Source organism: Cavia porcellus, unplaced genomic scaffold (assembly GCF_034190915.1).
Source record: "Cavia porcellus strain 051 isolate PalLab524CR breed Dunkin Hartley unplaced genomic scaffold, mCavPor4.1 scaffold_16, whole genome shotgun sequence".
Taxonomy (NCBI): Eukaryota; Metazoa; Chordata; class Mammalia; order Rodentia; family Caviidae; genus Cavia; species Cavia porcellus.
Window position 1 is genome coordinate 27,521,962 of NW_026947499.1, and position 18,979 is coordinate 27,540,940.

At 51.5% G+C, this 18,979-nt stretch overlaps 1 protein-coding gene across 9 annotated transcripts in view; it reads left to right on the forward strand.

Moving 5' to 3' along the window:
• The window catches only part of Tpst2 (tyrosylprotein sulfotransferase 2), a 50,498-nt gene that overhangs the window by 19,498 nt on the left and 12,021 nt on the right, over positions 1–18,979 (forward strand). For 5 of the 9 annotated variants that reach the window (XM_063226009.1, XM_063226010.1, XM_063226006.1 and 2 more), the window contains 2 exons: positions 12,374–12,445; positions 16,722–17,636. In XM_063226009.1, the coding sequence (XP_063082079.1) occupies positions 16,795–17,636 (842 nt within the window). In that variant the 5' untranslated portion in view covers positions 12,374–12,445; positions 16,722–16,794. Of the gene's footprint in view, positions 1–2,095; positions 2,376–12,373; positions 12,446–16,441; positions 16,570–16,721; positions 17,637–18,979 lie in introns of those variants that run through there. The other 4 variants (XM_063226011.1, XM_063226012.1, XM_063226008.1 and 1 more) reach the window with 3 other exon arrangements.

Sequence of the window (18,979 nt, forward strand, 5' to 3'; positions counted from 1 at the left end):
GGAATATTTGCAGACACTTTACCAGTTAGCATCTCTAATCCAAATATCTGAAATTCTATTTTCTAGAATTTGAAACTTTCTGAGCATTGTGACAGTGCTAAGGAAAGTTGGGATTTGGGGTGCTTGTGTGAGGAGTGCTCAGCCTGGACTAATCATGGTAAATATTGATAACAGGAGGCAGACTGGTGTCTGCCCGGCAGGGCACAAAAACTCCTTATGCAGTCTGTATCTTATTTAATTTTCCCAGCAGCCCGTTGGTGATGTGTCTGGCCTTTCATTTTACCTACAGGAATGCAAGCCCAAAGAGGCCCATGTCTTGTCCAGGGTCACCTCGCTCGTGCCCTGCTGTGATCTGCAGTCGTCTGCTTGCAAGGTGTGGGCCAGCAGCCTCGGGTGCCTGGAAGCCCTGGGACTGGGTGCTAGGGGCTGGCCAGGCCTGCCTGCCTCATGACCTTGTTGTACGACCTTGGCCAGCCCTGCCTTCCTGGCTTGCTTGCCCAGACCTTTCTCCAAGGCCACTGCTGGCTCTCCCTAGGCTCAAGGTCCCAAAGTTTCATAGCAAATCTCAAAAGCACCCACTTCAGTTTTTCAGTCTTTGATTTTTTTGTCCACCATTGATACATATTCACTGCAGATGGGAGATTCAGAAAAGAAGGGGTGTTAACGTTAGAAGCCCTGGCTTACATTTTAGATTCTTTCTTTGGAGAAATTTTTTTCCCAATTATAAATAAGTACCAGAAAGGGATCAGATAACCTTTTTATCCTTGACAACTTTCTTACAGCCTGATGAATTCTTCTTCTTTGAAGCCATAACTACTTCCGTGGCAATTGTACTGTGGAACGTCTAACTGCTCCCTAATTAGTGATGATGAGAAATTAATTGCTGGAATTTACTGGGTTCTTCTCCTGCCAAGTTTTACCCTAAGCCACTGGTCCGTTAGTTAGTCATCACAGTAGATCTTAGGTGGGTGGCCTAACCCCATTTTACGTATGTGGAAACTAAGCCTGTTGGTGTTCACTGGTCCCAGGTCTCATGGTCCCTCCTTGGCAGAGCCCCACCTCCTCGGAGCCCTTGCCTGTGCCCTTAGCCCCAAGCCACCATGCTGTGAGCCTCATCTCCTGTGTTCTCTTAATGATATGTGCCTGTGAGGCAGACTGTGATCCTACTGCTGGCTAAGGATGAAAGGGAGACTGGTTGGCAGTCAGAGGGGCCAGTGGTAGCTGGATATACAGCCTTAGCCGAAGAAATGGTGGGCTCAGCTCCTCCTAGCAGGAGAAGCATGTAGTGCAGGAACTTGCCCATCTGTCTGGGGTGAAGTCCAGACCAGCTCAGCTTCTGCCCCTGCAGGTTGCCAGGCTGTCTGCTGCAAGCAAGTGAGCTCTTGAGCCCTCTGGACAGCCTGCTGAAGTGGGCTCCATTTTTCCAGAGTGGGCACTGGGCTTCAGAGAGGCGAGGAGCTCATCTAGGACCTCCTTCTGCCACTGGAGCTACAGAGAGTTAATGGTGTGGCGCATCCTGGCAGCACTGTCCAGGGCATCACCTGGTTCAGCAACCTCTGAGCAATGGCTATGTTGTCTCACTCCACCCTGCTGGCACCTGAGAGGTGTCACCCTGAGGACCCTGACTATACAAACGTGGGACCTGATGCCTTGCCCCTTAACATTGGCCTTGGGGTTGGGGCCTGGGTCAGTGGCAGGGTGCTCTTCTTGCGCTGTGTGAGGTGCTTGGTTCCATCAAGGTGCTGGTTGCTGGGGCTAGATCCAGCCCAGGGCATGAGACAGAACATGGCCTCGCCCTGGAAATCACCAGTGGGGAAACTGATTCCCAGAGCGGGAAGAGAGAAGCCTGATGCTTTAGCAGCATGGCAAAGATTTGAATCCATTTCGCCTTCATCTTGGAGTGTGAAAGGCTCTGCTCTGCTCTGTTCTTTGAGGTTAACTCTCCCTCAGATGCCACAGCCATGGTAACAGAATGTCCATAGAAAGGGGACTGTCATATGTGGTAGACAGGCTGAGTCATAGTGACAGCCTCTCCGGACCCCTAAAGAAAAGGATGGACCTTCTCAGAGGTGTCCTTTGCCTTCTCCAGGATCTGTGGGGTCCACTCTTCTGACCCCACGAGGACCTGTACAAAGGTGTCTCATGGGAAGAGCCTCGTACATAGCAGAGGCGAAGCCACCTGGCACCTAAGCCGCAGGCTTTCTCAAGGCTTCCAGTGCCTGCCTCGGTTGAAGTCCTCACCCTGCTGCAGTCTGCGGTGTGGTGCTGGACAAAGAGCTCGCTTTGCTCATCTGTGAGAGCAGACACCCATGTGCCTCCCTTCCATAGCAGCCGGACGGTCCGATGGAGCTTCTGACGCCCTTAGGTGAGCCCCGGTGAGTGACTGTGCAGCCAGTGATCACCCTTGATTATGTGACAGCTGACCAAGGAGTGTCACTGTCTTCTGGAGACAGCCCCGCAGGCCCTGTTTCACAGATAAGAAACCAAGGCTCAGAGCGGTTTGGACACACTGCTCTGAGCTGAACAGCCAGGGAGCAGCACAGATGAACTCAACATACAGGCCCCTGACTCTTATCCAGCGCTCATCTCTCTTCCCGTAATGCCTACCTTGGTCATGAATGTCATTGTGGATGCTGCAAAGTGAATGTGTGTGATGTATACAACTGGTGCTCAGTAAGCGCTCACTGCAAAGCAGAGCAGAATTTTGTTGGCAAGTGGGAAGCAGAATGGCTCTAGAAGGAACCTGCTCCCCTAAGAGGCTCCCTCCCAGAAGCCTCTACCATCTAGGTCAGGGGAAGGGTGCTGGGGATCTCAAACTTGTAGCTCCTGGGTAAAGTGTGGCCAGAACCATGCCATGGATTGGGGGCTCTGCACAAACCAGGGTGTGACCAGAGCAGTCCTAGGTAGCAGGGCTGGAATTTGAGTGTACAAGTAATCAACATAAATATTTTAATAAAAATTTAAAAACCCAAACTGAGGAATGAACCTTGAGAAGAGTAGGCTAAGTGGAAGAAGCAGACCATCAAGATGATGTGACTCCATTGTGGGTAGTACCCAAAGACAGGGAAGGCACAGAGCGGAAAGGGCACGGGTGGCTGCCGAGGTCTGGAGAGAGAGGAGGGACTAGGGCTGGTAGCTAAGCGCAGGGCCAGGAGGTTTCTCTTTGGGATGATGCACGTTACCGTACTAAAACTCTGCATCTACCCCTTCAAATACACTGATCATCCAGGAACTAGTAAACTCTGTGATTATACTAAACATCATTCAAGTGAATCGCATATGTGAGTGGTATCTGAAAGCTGTTAGAAGAAAAGCTAAATTCATGCAAAAATATCCATGATGAACAGTGTATCTAAACTGTAAGTACGAACAGGATCCATATTACTGATTTCTCTTCCATTTGGCCTCAGACTCCCATATAGGGAGCTCTGACACTGTTATCTGTCCTGTTTAAAAACAGGATGCATGTGTTCATAGTGGATTTTTTTTTTTTTTTGCATTCACCTGGGAAAGATTGCATGAAACATAATTGATCTTGGTTTCTGAGGGTTTTTCGTTTCTGTTTTTGTTTTGTCTGAGGCCCCATATGTTTTATGCTCAAAGTCATGCTATCCCAGTGCTGCCAGGCCAGCCTCTTGCCTCCCGTCTGTGGTGTCTCCCCATTTGACAGCTATGACCAGTGAGGTCCCCCCGGGAGAGGCTGGGAGTTGTTTATCCAGCAGTTGAGTCAACACATGAGGCCAAGTGGGGCGCTCTCCACGTCACCCTGTCCTCCATCGCCAGTGTCTGGCTCCTTTACCACCTTCTCCTCTCCCGCTTTCGATGGCATCTGGTTCTCCACCCCCAGCGGCTCCCGCCTGGCCTCTGACTTCTTTTCTAAGCCATTCTGTACCAGAGAGAGCCTGTGTCCTCTCACAGATGCCAACCACAGTACGCTTTCCTGCTGCCCCTGGGTGACCCGAGGCTTCCTAGTTGGTGTTCAAGGCCAGCATAGGCTGGGCCCTGGCAGTCTCCTCTGCCTTGCCCAGAGCTGCTGATTTCCAGTGAGTAGGTCTGTGTGGGACCCACATTTCAGGAAGAGCTGCAGTGTGTCAGGCAGATCCTCTGCTCTCTTTCCCAGGTAAGCCTTCATCTCACTTAATCTGCACAGCAGGCCCATTTTACAAGTGAGGAAACTGAGACCCAGAGAGAGGAAGTGAGCAGAAGCATGTGTACACCCAATCTGCTGGTGCCACATGGGGCTCTCTGCACCTGCCGGTGTCTCCTCTCACCGACTGTTGAGATATAACCTAGGCTCATGCTACACCGAGCTACATCGTTACTCCATTTTATTTTGGGACACAGTTTTGCTAAATCACTGAGTCACTCAGGCTAGACTCAAATTTAAGATTCTTGACAGGCATGCACCACCGCACCTTGTTCCTCATGTTCTTTTATTATCCACGGTCATGGGATGCCAGGCTGAGTAGCAGGCATGTTTCTTTCCAAAGAGTTGTTCTTTGCTATTTTTGTTTCTTAAAATAAAGCCAGAGCATCTGAACCCTGCTCCAGAATCTGCCACCCAGCTTTCTCGGGTGGCAGCCCTGTCACTCTTCACTATGAGAGCAGGCAGGAGTGGAGAGGATGAGTCTATACCTTCCTGAGGCAGGACCCACCTCCCTGGCCCAGGAGTCCAGGGTGGGCATCCACAGTAGAGCCAGGTCCCAGCAGGCCTTCTTAATCTGGGGCCCAACTAGGGGGCCCCCTCTAGGGGCTCAGGAATTTGGATGGGGAAGAATTACATCCTTATTGGCCCTACTTTACCAATCCCTGCAGGTACCAATGTAAGGCAGGAGCAAGATGGCCAATAAAAACCCCACATACTTCCCCACTACATCTCAGTTGCTACAGATAAGTTCATTCATCTCAGCATGCAAATTATAGCAGTTCTTCTGGCTGCCTCTGGGTTGTGTTATTTATTGCTTTAATAAAGGAACACATGAGTTACTATATCACAGCATGTTTTATAGTGGTGTTCTTTGCCAGATCTTACTGTATTGACTTCCTTTTAATCCTCCATATTTTATTTTATTCCATTTAAAAACATTATTGTGGAAGGGTCTGTAGGCAGCCAGAGGGCTCCCTGGCACACAAGAGGCGAGGGAACCTGTTAGAGCTGGATGTGACCCAGCTGCGGGAGCTCTGCGTTTTGAGCTGTGGTCTGATCTGTGGCCGGGAGGTGCACTTCTCCCCTCAGGATGCGGTTGCAGCCAGCGATTGGACTGGATGTTGTTTTGCTGTGGGGTCCGTCTCTCGCCCCAGGGCTGGAAGGTGTCACTTGGTTTCTGGGCTGGACTTGGCACCACAACTGCCTGCACAGCCGTTTTCTCCTCCCTCCCTGCTGCTCTGTGCTGCTGAGCCACCCTCCCCATGGCCTGCACACTCCCATGGGCTGGGCTGTGTCTGTGCCAATGAAAGATAGCACACGACGGTAGCTCATGTTGCCGAATCCCTCTCTGCCAGCCTTCTGGCAGCTCAGGGAGGCCCGTGCTGTTTCCAGGGAGGTGAGACGACCGAGACTCAGAGAGGAGAAGCCACTGATTGTAGGCCACACAGCAATAAGTAGTTGAGCCACAGTCATCCTCAAGATGTGTTCCACTTGGGGATGTGTACGCTGTACCCTTCTAAGACGTAATCATTGTATTCCCTGTGCCCAGCTCTGGTGGGCGCCTGATCAATAGGCCTGAAGGCCGGGTTCTGTGCCCTAGGTAGTATTTCACAGAGAGGGGAGAGGGAGGCAGCGCTCGCTAAGATGCAGACCTCCAGGTGCCGTCCGTCTCTTGAATCTGAACATAGTCACACATTGATTTACACTGGGACGTGTTCTGATAAGTGCACCTTTGTGCAGCCTGCCAGTGTGCAAACATCATACAGTGTCCTGTGCGCTCTCGGATGGTGTAGGTCGTCACCTGACATATGCTGATGCAACCTGGAGAAGAGGCACACACTGTAGCAGATGTCTTAGAGTAAATTTGGGGGTTTTCTTGTTTTTGTTTTGTAGTCCTGAGGGTTGAGCTAGGGTCTTTCCACTTAGCTACATCCCCAGCCCATTTTATTTTTTATTATTATTATTATTTTTGCAGTGCTAGAGACTAAACCCAGAGCCTTCACACTGAGCTATATCCCCAGCCCTTTGTTCTTTTTGAATTTCAAAACAGGATCTCACTGAGCCACTGGGTTTCCCAGCTTGTGATCCTCCTGCTTCAGCCTCCCAGGGTGTTGGCATTAATAGACACACACCATTGTGTCCCATTAGTAAACTTTATTTTATAAATAGGAATATACTTTACAATAGTGGTGAAGTGCATAGCACGGTAATGACATAAACAAGTACCGTAGTGCTTCAGTGTCATTAGGAGGCTTTTGTACTGTACATACTCATGTGTGTGACACTTGTACAGTGGCAGTCAGCAGTTTTTATTGAGTCCTTCATCACCACACACACGAGGAATGTGTTGTACTGTGTCCTTATTGTGGCCTATAGGAATTGCTCAGCTCTGTTACTAGCTTGTGTGCTCTGTCGTTGATGGAAACCTTATGAATCTGGGGCAGGTGCCAAGAATCTGCCTTTTTACATCTCAGACTGTTGTGAAGCACGTGGAATTTTAAGGCTCTCCCTGTATGAGAGGGATAATGATGACACGGAGAAGCACTGTGCTGAGTGCTTTACATCCGTTCCTTTATTTAATCAGCAGAGCGGGGCCTCTGGCTGCAGGCTGGGTGTGCTCCTCCCTCTCCATGCACAGGAGATGCTTCCTGGCTGAGAAGAGGAGGCAGGAGCCCATGGTGGAAGGGCATGTGGGTGCAGGAAGCTGCAGCCCCCACAAAGGTGTCCTGGCAGCTTCCAGTCTGCATCGCCTGCCAGGCGGGGGCCCTGCGTGATTCTGTGCAGGTGGCCCGAGGCCAGGGCTGCACCAGTGCCTGGGGGTAAGGGTAAGGATCTGAGCTGGCACTGCCTGAGCAGCTGCTTGTCTGGGACAAAGTGCGCCCCCATCTGTGTACGTGGTTGGGGTAGAGATTTGGGGAAGGGGTTCAGCGCCAGAGCTCTATCCTCAGACAGTCCAGGGGTCCAGCTCAGGCTCAGCCCCTCACCTACCAACTGTGTGACTTCCCACGGAGCTTCCCCCTCTGAGCCTTAGTTTCTCCTATAAAACGGGGCTAACAGCTCCTGCCTTTGGGGTTGGGTTATGTAAAACCTCCAGGTGCCCACATGTTTCTCCCTCTTAGGTGGGTCCTGGTATCAGACAGAATGCTGGATGATTTTCTATGCATCCATGCACTGCTTTTTTTTTTTGTCTTTTTTGAGGCCGGATTTCACTATATGGTTCAGGTTGGCCTTGAACTCACTTTGTAGCTCAGGCTAGCCTTGAACTTGCAGCGATCTGAGTGCTGGAATTATAGGCATGCACCACCACACCTGATATGCTACTATTTGATTTTTTTTTTTTTTTTTTTTGTACCAGGAATCTAACTCCAGACCTTGCACTCGCCAGACAGGTGCTTATGCCACTGAGCTATATCCCTGGCCCTTGTTTGCTGCTTTTTAAAAACATTACAAAACACAGTGACCTCCACTATCACCAGCCACAGTTGAGTTTTGTGGGTTTACCCATGTCGCACCAGGGTCATGTAACGCTCACGTTGTCTTTCTGTGATATAGAGGAGGGAGGTGGTGAACTGTGACCCACAGGACCAGTTCCATCTTGCTGCCTGGACTGTAAATGGTCTGGCTGGAAGACGGCCACTTGCTTTCATGTATGTGTCATCTGTGTGTCCTTGTGTTGTTATGTTACAGAGGCAGTGTAGCTGGGGCAAAGACAGTGACTTTGTGGGCATTCACTAACACAGCCCGCTCACCCCACATGGGGACAGTGAACCAGTCCCAGGAAGTTTGGGAAACAGACACAGAGGGAAGAAGTCATCGTGACCCCACATCCCAGGACCACACGTTCCTTGGACTCTGTGTGTCCCTGCTGGACTGTGCCCATGTGGGGTTGTGACAGTGACCCAGTCTTCTGCACACTGAGCATATGAGTCTGGGCGGAAACTGTGTCACTGTTCACAGTGTGCTTTGCTTTGGGCATTGTTCCCACCTCGCAGACAGCACGGAGACTCAGAGAGCTGCCAGGGGTTGCTGCGGGACACCCAGCCCCGAGTGGAGGAGCCTAGATGTGGTCGCTGGGCTCATCTCTCCCCACCCTCAGCTGTGCCTCACAGGGTGCTGAGCTGCCTTAAGGGGTGGCAGGCGTGGCCTGTGAGGACTCTGCTTTGGTTGGGGAAAAAGGAAAATCGAGAAGGGATCCCAGGTTTAGGAACACAGACCCAAGAGACAGAAGGGAATTTTTCTTCTAGCTCCCCAGCTGGCCAGCTGTGTGTCCTGGGGCTGTCACCTGACCTCTTTGAGCTGTACTAAGTACTAAATGAATAGCTGGTAAGGAAGGATCAGGGGAGTCTGAGGTCTGGACTATGAGGACAAAAGACAATGAGGTAGGTAGAGTCCCAGCTCACAACGCACTGTGCTTTCAGTCAGGCTGAGCTGTCCCTGCCCCAGCCACCCCACGTGATTTCAGGCCCGTGCAGTGGCTGGAGGCATGGAGTGACTTTGTCCCTCCTCAGCTGTGGGGCCCTGATAGGCTTTTCTGGGTGACTTCCCTCCTGAGTGGTCCCAGGTATCTGATGCACAGGGGCACTGTGAGAGAGCTCCCGACCCCCCAGCTCTGCGTGGGAGGGTTTGCTGCCATGGGAGCTGGTGTCACCATGGCCTGGCAGGGTGGGCAGTGGCCGTGGTGACGGAATGTTTGGAGCTGGTTCCTTCAGAGGACGTCGACTACTGGGTGGAGCTGAGCTAAGAGACCCATGAACCCTGGGCCCCCTTCCAAGGCCGCTGTGTAAGTGCAGTGACACATTTCTTCAGGGGGCCGTGTGTGCTGCCCCCCTCCCCCATCTTTTCTTGGGAACCACGTACCTGCTCGGCTCGGAGGAATACGGATTTACAAAGCTCCACTGGGTTCCAGCCAGGAGGTCACTGCCGTCTTCATCCCCTCTGGATGTCTCTGCTGCTCACTGGGGTCATTTGTTTCTAAGCATCTAAGCCTCACATGCTGGTTTCTGTGTGGCTCCCAGGACATCAGCTCTGTGAGAGCGAGTGACCGTAACATGTCCCACTGGCTTGAGCCGAGCCTGGTGCCTTGTGGACTCAATGGATGTGCATCTGCGGGGACCACCTAGGCCCAGGAGCCATCTCCCAGCGTTCCCGACCCTCTGAGTAGCCAAGAGGGAGCCAGGTCTCCTGTGGCCCTCATTTTAGGAGCCGCTGGTATTTACCCTATACCAGTGATGACATCTTGGAGACAGCTACGTTGGAGGCTGACCTTCTCTTACTGGTGTGGCTTCTGCTAATCACATCATCTCTTGGGCTAGGACTTCCTCATTATCAATTGGGGATTAAAACTCCTCACCTCGAGAGCTGCTGCCCGCAGATAGCACTCACTGTGGGCTGGGCATCTGGAGTGTGTCCTAAGTTCTCCCCCTCTCACTGCTCCCTCAGGGCTCCCTTGAGCTGGTTCCCTGTTCAAACTGGCCATTTCAAATATTCAGTAGCCATATGTGAACCTTTTTTAGAGTATCATTCCCATTTCACAGATGAGGAGAGTGAGGCTCAGAGAGGTCATACAGCAAGTGGCAGGAACAACTGGGATCAGTTGAAAAATCAACTAGTTTGTGATTTTATTGTATGGGAAGGCACTCTAATAGCCCCATGGAAGTGTATGGAGAGGGTCTTCTGTTTTTGTTTTTAGTGGCTGTGCAGGATTGAACCTAGGACCTTTACTCTGAGCTGCATCTCCAGCCCGTTTTAAAACATTTTGAGGCAAGATCTCGCTGAATTGCCTAGGTGTGCTTGAACTTGAAATCCTCCTGCCTCAGCTTCCCAGAGGGCTGAGATTATGAAAGTGGATTTCTAAGGAAAAAAAAATCTCCCTGGACACTACAAGTAGCATTTCCTTATCTTTCTTCCTCTCTGTGGTTTCTGGGTGTTGATCAGTTCAGCTGATTTGGTCATTTTGCAGTGCAGCATGGTCCTCTGTGCCTGGTACCAGGGCCCTTCTGGGCCCCGAAGTGGGGAGCATGACCCCCTCCCTCTCCTCAGGGCTGATGTGTGAGCAAACAAGGCAGTCGAGTGTGGACAGCCCTTGGCTTGACACGAAGTACACAGTGGTGCTTCCTAAGTGCTCCCCACCATAAAGGAGGGCTTGCAGACCCCACACCTGTCTGTGTCCGTCCTGTAAGGCAGTGCTGCCCCACAGATGCTCAGTAGCAGTGGGAATCTTCCAGTGCTGAGCAAGGCCAACTTCTGTAAATGTCCTGCTCTGAGTACGTCAGGGTTTGCGGTGCACGTATGATTCATACTGATGTTACTGCTGCAGATGCTCCTCTTCCTCCCTTCCTCCCCGCCTCCCTCCATAAAATGCACAGGCATCCCTCAGCGTCCAGGGGACGGGCCCCAGGATCCTCCCTGGCAGACCCCTTTGAGATCTGAAGCTCAGCAGCCCAGCTCAAGTCTTTTCTATGAACTGACGGGATATTCATGCATCCTCCTGCATCCCTTAAATCATCTCTGGATTATTTCTGATATCTGATACAGGTGAAATACCAGCATGGTAGTTGTTATACTACATTGTTCAGAGGAAGCGGCACAGAGTCTGTATGTGTTCTGTATAGGTGCAGTGCTTTTTCCAAGTATGTTCCACTGGAGGCCGGAGAAGGCTGTGCAGAGCCCACAGATACGACAGACTGGCTGTTGGGCCGGGGACAGACCCCAACCTGGATGTGGTTGGAGCGCCATGGTTTACATTGGCCATGTGGCTTGTGGATGCTCAAAGTGTGGCCAGTGGGAAGCAGAAGCTGTGTGTGAAATTGTATCCAATTTGGCTGAATTTGAATTTCAGTAACTTCACATTACTGGTGGCTACGTATTGGACACACAACTCCAAGTGACCGGAAGCCTCAACGGCCCGTCCTGTGGGTCTAAAAGGGCCTGTGTTCCGGAGGGGAAGATGGGAGCTGCAGGCTGACAGGCTGGGCTTGAGCCAACCTTCCTTAGTAGATCTGTGAAGGCCCAGCTTCAGGTGCCGGGGGCCTGATTCGTTGTCTTTGTTCCCAAAAGGCAGGCCTGGAATCACGGTAGCCTGCGCTCCAGGAGAGTCCTGGGGACTCTGCGGTCTGCGGACAGGATGGGGGCTGGCTGCTCAGGTTATACCTGGAGCCCCTTCTGCAGCTGGACCTGGATTACCAATCAGGCTGGGGTTTCAGAAATAACAGAGAGGCGAGGGTTGATGAATACAGGAGGGGGAGAGGACAGAGAAATGCAGTGTACACCCAGTTTATTTCCATCATTGTGCAAATAATAATCTTTACTGATAATTTTAAGTGTTCAGGTTATCTTGCTTGAGCCTCTCCATGGTCCTTTTACAGAGTAGGTAACCTGAGGCTCTGACGAGTCCAGTCACAGTGAGGGAGACTGGACTGGAGGTAGGGAAAGAGCTTGGAACTCAGTGATTGCCCCTCCTAGGCCTCAGTTGTACCATCTATTAAATGGGGGAAGATGGACTAAAGGACTGAATTGGACTGAAGGGCTCCACACACTAAATGAGTTTTATACCACTCAGCTCCATGTGCCCCAATTCAAACCCAGAGTCTCCTGTATTTACTCTCGCTCAGTCTTGGCTATATCCAGGCCCCGTCCCAACAGCCTCATTCCTAAAACATGGTGGGTAAGAGCTGGGCATCAGTCTCACAGATCCAGATGGGGAAACTGGTTCTGTTCTTCAGATCCATTGTTCGTCCTGTTGCTATTGGGTTTTGTCGCCTGTAAAATTGGAAACATCGTATTTTCCTCTTTTGAGATATACATAACACACGATGTTACTGGACATTGTGCAGTTCCAGGGAGCGCCCTAATCATCAGAGGCTGGGAGTTATACAGTCACACCCTGACCGAACATATCCAGCATCCCAGGTGGGGACAGTGGTGTACTGTCTGTTGATGCTTATTGTTATACTTACTTTTTCTTGAAGTCTGAGGTTCCAAAAGGAGGGGGAAGGCCTGGTTGGCCAAGACCCAAGATCTCCCTGATGCCCGCATTATTGCTAGGCTCAGATGTCTCTGGCTGTGAAGCAAGCCAGTCCATTTCCTATAAGAACAGGAGACATCCTTCGCCAGAGCCTCTTTCCTGAGTGTCACTTTGGGGAGCCTGCTGGCCCTTCCAGTGCCCTGCAGTGGGCTGGCCCCCACTGCCCCACCATGGCTGATGCAGCCTCTCCTTTGTCTGTGCAGGGTGGTGCTGGTAGAAGGCCACGGTGAGCAGGCGCATGGGCTGGGACGCAGAGATGAGAGTGCCCAGGGGAGGTGAGTACACACAGAATGCACACAACCCAGCTTTCCTCCCAGTTCCTTGGCACACCCCCCACTGGCCCAAGCCCAGGGTCAGCGCATGTCTTGGCTGGTACTCCCTGTTCGCCACTGCTGAGAAATCCTGTGCCAGGAAAAGCAGTGCCAGCAGCGTGGGATGTGCAGGAGCCTGCACTCCTTGTGTCTTCAGAAGACAGAGAGAGCACGCTCTGTCCCACAGCCATGGAGGACTTGTCTGGCATCCCAGAGCAAATTGCGGCATGATCAGGACCCAAGTATCCTGTGCCCACGCCTGCCCACTTAGTGCCTCCCACCAGAGCCTGTGACCCTCCCGTCAGCTGCCTTGAGAAAAGGGTCATGTTGTCCCTCTTAATGGTGGAGACAGTGGAGGCTTAGAGATATGACATCCCTTGTCCAGGTCACCAGCGGACAAGTGGCAGAGGTGGGATTTGAACCTGGGCCCGCAGGACCACAAGTCCAGTGCCGCCCTGCCATCCTCCTGCCAGGAACCCCATGGCCTTTCAAGCCGTCTCCAGGTCTTTCTGCACTGGCTCATGTGGAGCTGTTTTCTTCTGGACAGTGTGACTGTGGCTCACACAGGCCCACAGTGCTGGCTGTGCAAACCCAGACAAGCTGCTTCCTCTCTGAGTTCACATGGGGCATGGAAAGTGCCTTAGAGAGTGAGTTCTGTCAATGTGAGGTCCCAAAACTCAGGGCCGTAGCTGAGCTTCAGGTTCAGAAGCCAAATAAATAATCAGTGTTAAACCAGATAGGAGAGTGGGTAACACTTTCCTTTTTCTGTCTATGTCCCTCTTATGGACATTTTTCCTTTGGCAGTTAGTGTCTAAATCACTAACCCAGAGGCTAGTGAAACCACACACACACACACACACTCTCTCTCTCACACACTCACACACAGAGGCATTCACACTATACCCGCCCTTTGGGAAGGCATTTTCAGTTTCTGAGTAATTCCACTTCTCCGCCTCCTCTCCCAAAGGGTGACTGTTGGCAGTGGTCAAGGTGTGACTGACAGCTCCTTGGTGGTGTTGACAGTGATCCCAGTGACTGGCAGAACTTCCCTCTCAGTCTGAAGAGAGAATTTCCCTGAGCACTTGAAGCAGCTGAGAGTCCTAGGAGGGATTCTGAGTGGCTTCGTGTCCCATCATCCCATCTTCCTCTGAAAATAGCCTGGAGTTACCTTTCTCTCTGAGGCCTGGGATTGAGGGTGTCGGTGACTCCCCCAGTGCTGTCAGCGGCACTGATCGGGTCTGTGTCTCAGGTCTGCGCTGTTGACAGGGAAGGGCTTCTTTCTGCCTCACGTCTGATGTTCACTGTTGCTTTGCCCACTGCTCCTCCCCAATATGAGTCCTCCCGTATTTTGCAGCTGCCGGCACTGTGGTTCAGGTGGGGCCATGACTCCCCAAGCCCACAGACAGCCCTCAGCATTTTGACTCCAGCCTTGGTCAGTGCCCCTCAATTTTGATGTTCATTTTTCACTTGCTGTAGCCCAAGGCGGCCTAGGCGGCCTCTGCCCTGTGGGTATGTTGACCAGCTGCAGACCAGCTCCTGGGGTGATTGCAGTTGAACCTCCTGTCCCAGCAAGGAGCACCACCTCCCCGGGCCTCCACCAGCCCTTGTGTTCACTAAGCCACTTGCAGCTCCGGATCGTGATAGGTTCTGCCTTCCTGGCCTTGGCAGGGGCTGCTCTTCCCCACCTGCAGACTTCCTCCCTGCAGTCTGGAGCTTGGCCTGAGGGCCTCCTGCAGAAGGGCTCAGGGACCTGTTACCCTTCTGAGTAGATCCACAATGTGAGCAGACTCAGGACCATGTGGCTCGGCCCTAAGCACACAGCCCGACTCTGGCTCTCATTTGGTGTTGGAATAAATGAACGCGCAGTGATCAAGGTAGAAATCACTAATATTCTTTCCCATCTTGCCTACATGCTGGGCAAGACTTCCTCACCTTCCTCGGTATTTTCTTTCTTTTCCTAATTTTTTTTTATCAAAAAATAAAGATTTCATAACAATAATAAGACATAACAATAGTCAATACATTATGTATTATTATATTTAAAATAGTTACTCAGAGTACAAGAAAGATTCTCTCACAAAAAAAGAAACAAAACCTTTTTGTTTTAAGCTTTTTTTTTTTTTTTTTGGTAGCGGGGATCAAACTCATGACCTCGTGCTTGCCAAGCAGATGCTTATGCTGCTGAGCTAAATCCCTGGCCCTCAAAACCTTTTGATTTTGAGCCAGGTTCTTGCTATATAGTTCACGCTGGCCTTGAACTCACTGTGTAGCCTAAACTGACCTCAAACTCAGTGATCCTCCTACCTCAGCCTTTCAAGTGCTGGAATTACAGGGATGTACCACCATACTCAGCAAAACTTCCTTTTCAGTGGACTAAGAAAAAATAGTGGTATAAATGAAACAAATTAGCATATATATTAAAATATTCTTGAGCCATTTGTAGGTAAATGGTTGCAGCTTGAGAGCATAATGTTAAATGTCAGACACACAAGATTGAATATTTCATGGTTTCTCTTATACAAGAAACTCATTTTATACACACACACACACACACACACAAACACAAAGAGCAAAATAGAAGACAGATAGATAGGAAGCAGGACAAAGTTCAGATCCCCATGTTGCCTGTTCTGTTCAGTGATATCTGTGGAGAAGATTGTTAAGTGTTCACGACAGACCTTTGAAGGTGACACTCCTGTTACAGATGAGAGAAAGTTAAGCCTGTTGCCTGTACCTGGGAAACTGGAACCCAGGCCTATCTGATCGTTGATTCTGAAAGATCCTTCCTTCCTTCCTTCTTTCTTTCTTTCTTTCTTTCTTTCTTTCTTCCTTTCTTTCTGTTGTTGGTACTGGGGACTGAACTCTCAACATCACACTTGCCAGGTAAGCACTTAAGCCACTGAGCTAAATCCCCAGCCCTTCTCCTGCTTTTCTAAGTAAGCCCCTGTTTGAATCACCATGGCAGTCAGGTCTTAGTGAGCAGCCTTTGGAAGGGGTGAGGAGCGTAGACTTGGGGTCCCCGTCCACATCCTGGGGATCCCTTTTCCTCATTTCCCATCACTGCCCAGCCCTGGATTCCTAGTGGTCTCCGCCTAGCCTGGACTCCCTCCATACCCTGCAGGCCCTCTCAGGGCTGCCATAGAATCAGTCCAGCTCTAAATCTGTCCCAAAGACCTGGTGGCCACAGTCCCCCAGCATTCTGCTGCCCCACCTCTCCCTCCTATCTTAGGGCCTTTAAACGCTGTTCCCTGTGTCCAGAACACCCTTCCCGCATATCTTCATATGGCTATTTCCTCACCCAGGTCTAGCTCCAAGGCCACTGCTCCCAGAGACCCTCTCTGACCTTCTTCTTCCTAGCCTCGTTGGTCCCCCAACACTATCTAGTTGCTTCCTTTAAAAGGAGAGGCCACAGTCGGTCTATCCCTTGTTCAAACTGAATTCCTTGAGTTCAGAGTCCTTGCTGTCTTGTCACTGTTCTGATTCCAGCCCCGGGCCAGGTGTCTGGCACCTCTACATGTTTAATAAACATTTGCCAAATGAAGATGAAATGAATGAACACTTACTCTAGTAGACAGTGTCTCCTGCCCAGGCAGGATGTGGTCCTTCAGGACAGGTGTCAGGGCTGGCTGGCCTGGGCTTGATGCTTGGGCTCTGGCTTGGCTCCTCCCCAACTGGGCCACTCTAAGTTCTCCGTGTCTGCATTTCCCCGTCACTCTGCAAGGGTGATTTCTTTCCTAGCACTGACTGTGTGCCAGGACCTGCTCATTCACCGAGAGTTCATTTCATTTCATAAGTGTTCCCTGAGCAGCGAGTAGGTGCCAGGCACCATGCTGAGATCTGGGACCTGGCAGAGTGGATGCACTGCTACAAGTTCACATTCACATATTGATCGTAACTTTTGATAGTAAATGTTACGGTAATTTACTGTCAGAACAACACCTCTGTCTATTGATGAGACAGTTCCAGCGTGGAGAAATGAAGGAAACACGAGGGGCTCCCTTCCAAGGAAAGATGCAAGCATGTTTGAACCTCGGCTGTCCACCTGGAACCCCAAGAGCCTTTGAGTGATTGCTGTTCCTGTGAGTTAGGTAGGCAGAGTGCCCAGCACAGTGCACATGGCACTGTCCACAAAATGTGCTGTGCCCTTGACTTAGCAGCTCACTGTCCCTACCAGCTCATACTGCAAAAGGTTTGCTGGCCACATGCCTCCCTGACTGCGCGTGTCCTCCTCTCTCCACAGATGCAAGCCCAGCAAGCCGCAGGCTAAGCTGTCGCTGAAGTGGCCTTCCAGGCCGGACCTGTCCCGGCCCGGCATGCGCCTCTCAGTGCGCAGGGTGCTGCTGGCAGCGGGCTGTGCGCTGGCCGTGGTGCTAGCTGTGCAGCTCGGGCAGGAGGTGCTGGAGTGTCGCGCAGTGTTGGCAGGCCCGCGGAGCCCCCAGCGGGCCATGAGGCCAGAGAAGGAGGAGCTGGTGATGCTGGGCACAAACCATGTAGAATACCGCTACAGCAAAGCCATGCCGCTCATTTTTGTAGGTGGCGTGCCTCGCAGTGGCACCACGCTGATGCGTGCCATGCTGGACGCACATCCGGAAGTGCGCTGTGGCGAGGAGACCCGAATCATCCCCCGCGTGCTGGCCATGCGCCAGGCGTGGTCCAAGTCTGGCAAAGAGAAGCTGCGGTTGGATGAGGCAGGTGTAACGGACGAGGTAATGGACTCTGCCATGCAGGCTTTCATCCTGGAGGTGATCGCCAAGCACGGTGAGCCAGCACGTGTACTGTGCAATAAGGACCCCTTCACACTTAAGTCTTCCGTCTACCTGTCACGCCTGTTCCCCAACTCCAAGTTCCTGCTGATGGTGCGGGACGGCCGGGCCTCTGTGCACTCTATGATCACACGCAAGGTCACCATTGCTGGCTTTGACCTCAGCAGCTATCGTGACTGCCTCACCAAGTGGAACAGGGCCATCGAGGTGATGTACGCACAGTGCATGGAGGTGGGCAAGGACAAGTGCCTACCTGTGTATTATGAGCAGCTGGTGCTGCATCCCCGGCGCTCCCTGCAAGTCATCCTGGACTTCCTGGGCATTGCCTGGAGCGATGCCGTCCTGCACCACGAAGACCTCATTGGCAAGCCTGGTGGCGTCTCCCTGTCCAAGTGAGTGGGACGCCTGACTGTGCCTGTGGGAGCTGTGTGGCAGCCTTGGGCAGGTCTCTGTTCCCCCAAAACCTCTCAGGGTACCAGTCTCCCTCCCTTTGATACCAGGCTCCCTTTCCCTAGCCCCATGGCAGGGTGTAAGCTGCTCTTCCTCTCAAGAGTCTCAGTGCCAATATCCAGAAACATGGGAGCAGCCCCTTTTTTCTCTGAGAATCAGTGAGGTGTGACCTTGCTTTGGGGGAAGGCCCCAGAGGGAGAAGGTTAAGGTGAGAGCAGATTCCAAGTTCGGTGCATTCAGAGCCCTGCTCTGCCAGCTCTCAGCAGTGTGACTTCAGGCAGGTGACCTAAGCTGTCTACTTTCATTGCTCATTGGAAATCTACCCGTCTGCCTCGTAGACACCCTCTGAGCATCCAACAGGTTGGATGTAACACAGTGCTGTTACTCCTGTCATCAGTGCTGTGAATGCTGTCACTGGTCTAACTTACGTGTTGGTACTGCATTTATTGGACTACATATCAACATCACCATTGTGACCATTTATTAAGGGCTTCCTACATAGCAAGTCCTGGATTGTGCCCCAACAGACACCAATGCCTTTAATCTCCAGATTGGGTTATTTTAGTTTTGCTCCCCATGCTATTTTAGTTTTTATTTTGTTTGTGGTATTAGGTATTTAGTTATTAGGTATCAGGTATTTAGTTATTTATTTGGTATTAGGGATTGGACTCAGGGAGTGCTAAGCTACATACGCACCCCTTTTTATTTTATTTTGAGACAGAGTCTCACTAAGTTGCCCAGCCTGGGCTCCAGCTTGCACCCCTGCCTCAGTCTCCCAAATAGCTGGGAAACTGGTCCCCACATGCCTGGCTCTGATCTTTTAGAGATGAAAACACTGAATCTCAAAGAAAAGTTGAAGGCCCAGATTCACACAGCTAGCAGTCTGTGGTGCTGGGATTTGCACACAGGTCCACTGGACTCCAGAGTGTCTGCTCCTAAGCTCCCAGGCCCAACCCAAGTGTCCAGTGATTGGGTGTTCACACAAGGAGGTAATGCGTGGTGTAGAATAGTCCATAGGTGCCCCGCACCCTACCTCCTGCCCTCTGTCCTGCGCTCTTCCTCTTCTCCTTCGAGAGCCCTGGAATGACAGGAACAAGAGTGTGTGGTGTCCATATTCCCATCCTGATCAGACTTAGGTGTCCCAGAACGCAAGCAGAAGGGCAACCTCCCTGAGACCGGAGACAGCCCTTTCCTCATTGTTGCTCTATCTGACAGCTCCGGACCTTGAGCAGAGCTGGAACTCACAGCCCTTGGCCTTGGCATGGGGTGGCCCACACGATCACAA